General features: G+C 54.4%; 1 protein-coding gene across 1 annotated transcript in view; it reads right to left on the bottom strand.

The window, feature by feature from the left end:
- LRP1 (LDL receptor related protein 1) overlaps positions 1-9,722 on the bottom strand; it is an 81,006-nt gene that overhangs the window by 42,266 nt on the left and 29,018 nt on the right. The window contains exons 11-19 of the mRNA XM_077757422.1: positions 9,474-9,710; positions 8,086-8,266; positions 6,992-7,214; positions 5,723-5,924; positions 5,241-5,366; positions 2,856-2,996; positions 2,635-2,760; positions 2,048-2,164; positions 1,507-1,587 (exon numbers count right to left, since the gene is read on the bottom strand). Coding sequence (XP_077613548.1) covers positions 1,507-1,587; positions 2,048-2,164; positions 2,635-2,760; positions 2,856-2,996; positions 5,241-5,366; positions 5,723-5,924; positions 6,992-7,214; positions 8,086-8,266; positions 9,474-9,710 — 1,434 coding nt within the window. The remainder of the gene's footprint in view (positions 1-1,506; positions 1,588-2,047; positions 2,165-2,634; positions 2,761-2,855; positions 2,997-5,240; positions 5,367-5,722; positions 5,925-6,991; positions 7,215-8,085; positions 8,267-9,473; positions 9,711-9,722) is intronic.

The following is a 9,722-nucleotide window of genomic DNA, read 5'->3' as shown; positions in this document are numbered from 1 at the left end:
TTCCCACCCTCCGCCCGCCCCACCCCCCCACTGAGAAAATAACAAACAGAAAAGACACAGAAACTGCATAGATTGCAGCATGCACCATGGCCCACGCAGGGGGCGGGGAGAGGAGGGGTGGGCTCCGGGAGGGCCCTTCCCTGAGTCTCAGAGGGTGGTGGGTGGGGGACTGGATGAGTTTCTTTCCCTTTCTCATTTTGGCAGGGTGTGGGAACAGGGGTCTGCTTGCTTTGGGGGAAAGGCAGGGATTCCTCTGGCTTGGGAGGGAGGAAGGTGGGTGGCGTGGAGGTGCGTCTGCCCTGCCGGAGAGGGAAGGGCCTGTGAGGCCCGCCCTGAGATTGGCCCACTCACAAGGGGCACTGTCTGCAGCTGGGAAGCCTTGGGAGCCACTCCTGGAAGGCATCTGAGGGTGACTGAATGAACGTCCTGCTCTCTAGGCCTTGTGGCTGAGGGGACACTAGACTTCCCTCCACATTTTCAGGATGCTTGAGAAGACTGGGGTACAGCTAACCCCTTGGGGTGCGTTCCTGCCTCTTTTTCACCTGGAGTTGATTCTCCCTCCTCCCCTCTGTGTCTTGATCTTTTTGTCCCCACGTCTCTGTCCTCTCCTCTCCTCTGCCCTGCTTCTTTCCCTTCCACTGTCTTTCTCTCTTTGTTGCCTCCTCTCTCCCTTCTCCCTTTCCCTTCACATCCTAGGAGCTCTGGAGAAGGGAGCTGCTGTGGGGTAGGGGGGCTCCTGAGAGGCGGCCCGAGGCCAGCTGGGACTCTGGGGTGATGGTGCATGTGCTTCTATGCACTGACCGGCAGGCTCAGGACAGGTCTTTTCATCAGAGCCGTCCCCACAATCCTTCTCTGAAACACAGAAACCGCCAGGGCAACCATTGGCACACGAGACACAGCAAAGATGAGGGGCAACGTGGCGCTGACCCAATACATGCTCTCACACGTCAGCCAGGGCTGGAGCCTCCGGTGCAACACGTCACAACACACAGACACAACCAGAGCCCCGAGACGGCACACACACGATGATGCACTGGCCCCCGTGGCTCAGGGCTGACATCACCTGGTCCATGGCTGACCGCCAGGTGGGCTCCGAGCCTGAAGGCGGAGCCTGGAGGGTGCACCGAGGACCCCAGGAGATGGGGCTTGTGGGGTGAAGGGAGGTGGGGACTGGGCTCTCCTTGCTCTGCCCCTCCCCTCTAGCCTTGCTCACTCATTTCTCCCTGGCCCCCCCAGCCTCTGCCCGAGAATGGGGCAGCCCAGGCTCTGTCTGGGGAGGAATGGTACTGACAGGTGACAGGGACAGGGTTTCCCCTGCGTCCACACTAGTTCCCCCGTGGCATTTCTGGCTTGCCCTCATTTCTCCCAGCCAATGCCATGGGGCTTTAGTAGATTGGAGGGAGGCCCCAGCTTGATTCTAAGACCCCTTTACCTCCCACCCAGGGCCTGGCTGCGGGTTTTTGCTTTCCTAGGAATCAGGGCAGGCTAAGGGGGGCAAGCTCTTACCATTGTCACATCGCCAGTTGATGTTGATGCATCTGCCATTGTTGCAGGTAAACTGAGTCAGGGGGAAGCAGGTGGGATAGGCTGTCAGGGAGAAAGAACAGCTGAGTTGGGCTCTCAAGATTATACAGCATCACAGCACCCGGCAGGTGGGTGAGGGGTCCCTCCTGGAACCAGCAGCTGTAGCCTGGTCAGACAGGGCTGGGAAAGCTACGTGGTGGGGCATCAGCCTGAAGCTCTGGTCATTCATCCCCATCCCTCTAAGCATCCCTTCGTCAAGCTTCTAGTTACCCACCACTAGCCCTGTGCTGAGAGCTCTGCCTGCTTCATCTCACTGGATCCTCACGTCAGCACAGGGACGTGGGTGCTCTGATTATCCTCATTTTGGAGACAAAACTCACATAGCCTACAGAGATGAAAGAACTTGCTCAAGGCTCCCCAGGGACTAAGGTTCAGGAGCTCTCCAGCTTCCCCCAACCCAGGGCATGTTCTGATGGGCTCCCCGTCCCCCGTGCCAGCCCAGCCTCCCTGCTGTCCCTCTTACCACATGAGGCAGACTCGTCGGAGCGGTCCCCGCAGTCATCGTCCAGATCACACGTCCAGGAGATGGGGATGCAGCGGCCACTGGCACAGGAGAACTGGTTGGGCGGGCAGGTGCGAGCTGGTGACAGGGATAGATGCGGGTGTTCATAGTCTTGCCCTCCTCTCTTAATTTCCTATTCTTTCCTCCTATCCTCTGCCCATCAAGAAGTCTTCCCAAGGGTCTCACCGCCATTTCTCGGAGAGAAGTTTAAAGCCACCCATGTGGTCTGAGCCCTGCATATGCTACACCCTGTCTCTCTCGGAGTCTTTGGTGTCCCGCAAGGAGGAGATCCACCCTGTCTTGCTCCCGTCTCCAAACTGGAGCTGTGCTCTGGGCACCTGCCCCCTGGCTCAGTCCTCCCAGCCAGCCCCGTTCTCCTGGGGAAGGGGAGAGCACTCCCTCCTCCTGCTCAGGATCCCGTCCTCTCTGCCCCAATACCCCATGCTCCTTTCTTTCCCGAGGCCACTCTGTCTTCCCAAGCCTGGCTGCACCCTGTCCCGGCCTCCTTGCCTGAGGGGTGCCCAATGCGGCCCACCCCGACCCCACACCTGAACAAGTGGCATTGGACTCGTCTTCACTGTTCCCACAGTCGTTGTCCCCATCACAGAGCCAGCGGTTGGGGATGCACCGGTTGTTCTCACACTTGAACCGGTCCGAGGGGCAGGTGTGTTGATCTGGGGGGTGAGGAGTTCAGGGGTCAGTGAGAGGGGCGGGGCCTAGCTCTCTCCACCAGCTGCCCTGCAGTCGTCTGGAGGGGCAGGCAACTCACGGCAGAGGGCCGGGGCCTCGTCACTGTTGTCCAGGCAGTCATTGTCCCCGTCACACTTCCAGCGCTCCTGGATGCAGCGGCTGTTGGCGCAGGCGAACTCGCCTGGCTGGCACTGGGGTGGGGGCACGTAGGATGGGTTCGCTGTGGGCACCACAGGGGTGTGGGGGGAAAGTCAGACACAGGTCATGGGACAGGTGCTCCGCTCTCTCTACTACGTTTGCCTGTTGTCTTATTTTAAATAATATGCAAACAGTAATCTCTCCTAGGGCGTGATTTTTCACGAACAAATAATCAGGATGGAAACTGCAGCTCTTTCTCAAGCCGCAACGGTGATGTTTACTTAAATATTTTCAGTACTTCAGTCTGGCCCGAGAAGAAGCAGCTTCCAAGAGAGACTAGAGCCCCCCACCCCTTCCTTTTGTCCCTCCTGAGAAGACCACTCCTCACCAGCTTCCTGTAATCGCCACAAACTGGTTCTTGAAAGTCACCTCTGGGACCCCCCGAGTCCTGTCATGGTCGGTGGACATTTTCCTCCATAGATGTATGAACTCCACCAGCAGGAGTGAAAACAGACCCCAGAGCTCTGCAGGCTCCACCCTCCCACTCCCAACACTGCCACCTCACCAGCCCTGACGGCCTTGAGCACACAGCAGTAAAATCACTTCGGCTTTGTCTGCGTTTGTGTCGGTAACAGGGGGAAGGCCAGCACTCCCCTATGGGCTCCCGCACCCTAAGCTCTGCTTGCAGCCTTTCTGACCCGTCCAACTCTCATATCCACTCTAATCCCTGAAGCTTCCTTGCATCCCGTGGGTGCCTAGTTTCTCTCCTGTGGCCCTGGACCACTGGGCCTTGCTGTGTGTCTCTTGCTCCTTGCAACTGCTTCGAGACTGTTCTGCTCTCCTTTCTGAAAAATCAGCTCTGACTTTCATGTTATTAGACTACACCAATCCCTATTTCTTTGGGCCACCAGGCCACTCCCCGTCATTCATAAGGGTTTTTAGCACCTGGCTCGGTGTCACTTTTCCCTGAATCTCTCCTGCTTTAATTCTTGGTGATTTCAACATCCGTGCGGATCCTTCCATTACCCTGGCCACTCAGTTCCCCTCTCCATCAATGCTTTTGCCCTCCACCACCTGGCTTTAGTCACTCATTCTTGGCTGTCCATTAAGGCCCCACTGACCCATTTTCATTTCTGGGATTCTATCTTAAGGAAACCATGATATGGGATATTTCCACAATATGGGAAGTCAGGAAGATATGCGAAATAGCAAAGCAAGTGATAAAAAAAAACCCCAAAACACTAAACAGGTTCTGAGTCAAACTTCCTGGGTTCAAATCCCCATTATAACTTTGGGCCTCCTTTTCTTCTGTAAATTGGAGATAATAAGAATACTTTCCCTACAAGAATATTTGAAGGAGTAAACAAGCTACTCCATGGGAAGTGCTTATAATCATGTCTGAGTACCCGGTCTGTGCTCAATAAATGAATGTTAGCTGTGATTATAACAAAAGAGAGAAACAACCTTAATGTCCTATGGTAGAGAAATGGTTGAGAAAGTTATGGAACGTTAACTAATGAAATATATTTCAGCCATTAAAAATTCTGCTTATGTATCTATGACCTACTGTTGAGCGATAAAAGCAGAAAATAGAAGAGCATGTGTTCCGTTTAAGTAAACACAGTTTTGTTTAAGTAAAGGGAAGCATGTAGAATCATGTTTGGGAGGGTGTCCCCCCAAATGGTAAGAGTGACATCCATGGGTGGTGGTATTTAGGGTGACTTGTACTTTCTCCTATGTTTTTCTATATTGTTTATTTATTTTTTACAATGAGCATGACCTGCTCTTATTTAAAAAGAGGCTATGTAAAATTATGCAACAATAACACAGAAAATGCTGTGACACATATGAGCCCCAAAGGGTGAAAGACATTTTATGTACGCATGATCTCAGCTACAGAAAACCAACCGTGTAATCCACTGGGCCCAAAAAATCTCACTTCCCCACAGTGCTGACAATATAGTGGTGTCTGTCGGTGGGATGGGGGCTTTTTGTCTCTTCTCTAATTCTAACATTTAGAACGGTTGTTATAGTACTTTAATCAAGGGGACACAAATGTAAAAGTATTTTTTCCTCTTTCCATTATTGTCCTACTCATCATTCAGTTTCCCCTAATTTTTGTGCTCTCCCAAACTCTTCCCAGCCCCCAGTCCTCCCTAAGCCCCTTCCTGGCCCCCAGAGCCTGCTCTCTCCCCACCCCTTGCCTCTTGTCGTTCCCCCCCCCCCCCCAGGACCCTCTCTGCCTCCTTTATCTCTGATTGGACACGGCGGCCACTCCTGCTGAGGACTGCTGTCTGGCCACCCACCCCGGTTGGGCGCCTCATACCCAAACAGGTGACACCGTCTGTGTCCAACACCTGGTCCTCAGCGCAGGCACACTGGCGGCTCCCAGGGGTGGCCAAGCACAGGCTGCTGCAGCCACCATTGTTGACCCGGCATTTGTTGGTACCCACTGCAAAGGAGGGGCCAAGGGAGGGGCCAGGGGAGGATGGGGCGAGTTGTCGCAGAGTCAGCAGAGGCCAGAGAGAGATGAGAGGACAGGGAGAAGACACATTGACGTGAGGAGTCGGAAAGAGAGGAAGTGGTGAGAAGACAATGAGCATGGTGACAAAGAGAACATGTAGGCACGGGGCAGGGAAGGAGATGGGGGAGACAAAGTCACACTGGGTTGGGGTCTCTCTTCTTGAGAGCCTCAAAAGTCTGAGCCTGGGATCCTGGGCAAGGGCCTTCTCCCCTCCCCCTCCCCAGAGTAGCCTCACCCTTCCATCTAGGTCCCACCCTATCACTGGCCCCAGCCCCAGGGGGTACCTTGCTGCTGCTGAGCATCATACATGCGGATCTCAAAGATGGGGGGCCGCTCGCTGCGCAGAAGGGTCACGGTGGGGGGTGCACCACCTGTGCCCCGTTCTAAGCGGTAAACACTGCCACTCCGGTACTCAGTCCAGAAGAGGTAGTTGCCATGGTGACACAGGCCAAAGGCATGGTTCAGCTCAGGACCCTCATATACAATCTAAGAATTGAGGGGAGGTTAGTGAGGAGCTACAGACAAAGGGGGTGCTTGAGGAAGGCCCAGGGGTCACCATTTTGTTTACTCATTTGTCCATGTCCTGGGTATGGGTCTTGTTTCCCCCATTAGCCTGGGAGCCCCTGAGGGTGACAGCTTTGCACACAGAGAAGTGCTAGACACTGAACTCAGCGGGATGCTGATGGCGAACTTGTCCCTTGCATCCATTCATATTCATTCATCTCCCTCCAATACACACATACACACACATGCACATACATACACACACGGTACTGAGCATACATCCAGAACTCATCCTTTCATTTCTTTTTCCAACAAACACTTCCCAGGATCTATGAAGGGCCGGGCTGTGGTATGAAAAAGACTGTGTATGTCTCATGGAGGGCACACGCGGCAGTCCCGGGTGGAAGAGGGGTCTGGAGACAACATCCCAGAGGAGGGGGCCCCTGAGCAGTGTGCTGGGTGAGGACGCATGGCAGTGGAGGCAGAAAACTGCATAGGCAACAGCACAGAGGGCAGCACTCGGTACGCTGTGTGCTGGGAATTCCAAGCTGTGTAGTGTTGCTCGTTCAAATATTGGGATATAGGGAATAGGGGCAGGGATAAGACCACAGAGATAGTCGGGAGCCATATCATAAAGGGCCTCATATATTATGAAAGAGCTTAGTCCACACGCCTAGTATGCACATGACTCACAAAACACATGGCGACCCGAATGAAAAAGCACACATATATGCCATCTCTTGGCCTCCTGCCCTCGCACAGAGGCGAACACAGCAGGCACACTCTGAAGTGTGCTGTGTGTGTGTGCACAAACATGCTGAGGTGCACACAAGGTATACACCCAGGAATGCACATGAGCGTCGAGCCCACAGACGACACGTAAGACACATAGCACATGGACGTGCACATCCATAGGTATGTAGGTAAACATGCACACAGGCCTGGATACAGAGAGGCTCATACACTCACACATAAAAAGCTTCATCAACACACATATGTGGTCTAGCAACGCACACATGAACACCCTACACAGCTGCATGCCTACCCACCTTCCGGTCTGTGCCATTGAGCAGTATGGTCTCAATGCGGTCATAGAAGGCATCCACCCAGTACAGACGCCCAGCTGGGATGTCCAGGCTCAGCCCATTGGGCCAGAGCACTGTCTTAGAGGTGACGAAGATATCTCGGTGTGAGCCGTCCATCCAGGCCCTCTCCAGCCTCCCTCGTCGACTGTCCTTGGGGTCCTCCTCCCAGTCTGTCCAGTACATCCACCTGTGGGCAGTGACTGGTCAGCACCACACAGGCTACCCCTGCCTTCAGCAGCCTCCTGTGTGATCCCAATCCACGTGTGTTATGCCAGAGTCCCTCCCAGGGGGCTTCCTTCCCGCTCAACCCTGGACCCCAGATTTCCTTCATGCATTCCTCCGTTCAACAAATATTTGTTGAGTGCCTACTGTGAGTCAGGGATCCAGTGGAGAGCAAGGCAGACAAGGCCCCTGCTCTGCTGGAGATCACATCCTACCCAGGGGTACAGACAAGAAACAAGTCAACTGGAAGGTCACACACATTGGAGATTGAGAAAACCCAGGAAGGACACGAAGCATGGTGATGATATAAGGAGTAGACTGGGCATCAGGTGGAGAAAGCCTCTCTGAGGAGGTGGCAATTGAGACCTATGTGTGAATGATGACAGGGACTAGATCTGCAAATGTCTGGGAGCTCCAGGAAAGGAACTCCCAGAGCAAAAGCTTTGAGCCTGGAAGAGCTGGAGTGTCTGAGGAACAGACAGCGGGCAGTGGTGACAGTGTTTCCAAGAGCAGAAGAAAGGTGCAGATGAGGTCAAAGGAGATGAAAGCAGATCCTGTAGGACCCCAGGCCTGATAAGGAATGTGGGTCTAACTCCAAGGGCAAGGGGAGCCAGTGGAGGGCTCCGAGTTGGGAGTGACAGGACCAGATCTCTATGTATGTGTGTGAGACATCACTCCCATTGTCCTGAGGTTGGGGTAACTTTTCCCCATTCAGCCTGATTCCTGCCTCAGCACCCCACTTAGGCTGCCTACTCTGTTCACTCTCTGTCTCAACTCCCAATTCTGAGACCCACAGTTCGTGGCTCCTCCCATCCCAAGGCCGTGGGAAGACTCACCCATTGAGCGGATCCACCACAATGGCCCTGGGGTGTGTCATTTTGCCCTCAATTAAGGTCTTGCGGGTCTGAGCAGCCTTCTCCAGCCTGGCCACGCTGATAGTCTTCTTGGGCCCATCATCCGTCCAATACAAATTGTCCCCCATCCAGTCCACAGCCACACCCTCCACATTGTGGATACCTGCAGGGAGCGAAGGGGGCAATGGAGAGCCTCAAAGGAAGTTCAAGACTGCCTGCCTCTGCCCCTCAGGCTACATGTGGCTCTAAGCAACTTGACTGGCAGGGACTGCAGGGAGTACCCTGTGGCCCCGAGGGTAGGTGGGACGGGGTGGGAGGTTGGAAGAAAGAGCCAGGGAGGCTGTGTTGCCATGTCTGTGTTGAGGCACAGGGTCTCTGAAAACTGTCCACAGCAGCCTGTAAACCTACGTGGTAGATGCGAGCTGTCATGTGAGGGCATGTCTGAGCCTGAACTGCAGTGAGCTGGAGCAATGCGCATGTGGCTCAGGGCACAAATGTGACACAACATCCCAGGCCTAAAACTCCTGAGCTAACAAAATGAATAAATTAGGAAGTGACTTTTCACTGAGCCAAAGGCTTCATCTCAAGCTTAAAAAGCAGTTCCCTTGGTATAGGGAACCCCAATCTTTTCCTGATGAGTTACTTTTGATTTCCCCAAAGTCTTATGATTGCTGACTGCTGAGGTTCTGTGAGCCGAAGGGGGGAGGGTTGGGGGGGGATGGGGAGTGCTCACTGGCGTCAGCTAGATGACTGGTTAGGGGGCCCTGTCCTGGGGGCCAAAGTGCGGGAATTCCTAACACACGGCAGGAACAGGCTGAACTCAGGAGCTCAGGGCCTCCATGCAGATGGATTTTCAAGAGACAACATACTGTTGACCTGCCCGAGCAGCTCAGGGGGAAAAACTGGATTTGGTTCACAAAACATACTCTTCTCAGGACGAGTAAACACGGAGCTCCGGTTGCCGTGAGGTCTGGCCACACAGACCCTCTGTGTGCAATCATGTGCTGGTATGCCTGCTTCTATTCGAGGCCTCAGGACTCTGGTGGGCTGTGTACCGTGTGCAGCTCTGGGGCTCAGAGCCAATGGCAGAGAGACCCTGAGTTTTCCCAAGGTTGGCAAGGACAGCCCACACTGCCTAACCATCCATCCTCCTGCCTCTTTACGGCTCAGCCAAGAAGGGGGTCACACAGGGGTCACTCTGTCTATCCCCTCATCTCCATGCCAACCAGCCTGGCGAGACAGTCATCAGGGGACTCTCCACGCTGAAAGGGCACTGAGACACCGATGCCCGGTCTCAAATCGTTTCCTGTCCCAGGTGGGTGTCCCTCGGGGGTCGTGTCTGTACATCTCCCACATTTGGGGCCCCTTACCGTCCTTCAGGATGGTCTCCCGCTCGGTGCCATCGATCTTCTGGCGGCCAATGAGGTAGCTGGTGGTGTCAGCAAAGTAGATGAAGCCAGTTTCAGCATGGAAGTCCAAGGCCCGGGGGTTCATGAGGTTCTCAATGGGGATCATGTGTTCGTCTGGGACTTTGGCCCCCATATCCATGCCCCGGATGATGCCTGGCCGGCCCTTGCCATACACAAGGAACAGCTCATGTTCTGGCTCTAGGGCAGGCA

Source organism: Crocuta crocuta, unplaced genomic scaffold (assembly GCF_008692635.1).
Source record: "Crocuta crocuta isolate KB4526 unplaced genomic scaffold, BGI_CrCroc_1.0 scaffold549, whole genome shotgun sequence".
NCBI lineage: Eukaryota > Metazoa > Chordata > Mammalia > Carnivora > Hyaenidae > Crocuta > Crocuta crocuta.
The sequence above is the reverse complement of the archived record's forward strand: the minus strand, read 5'-3'. Positions and strand labels throughout refer to the sequence as shown.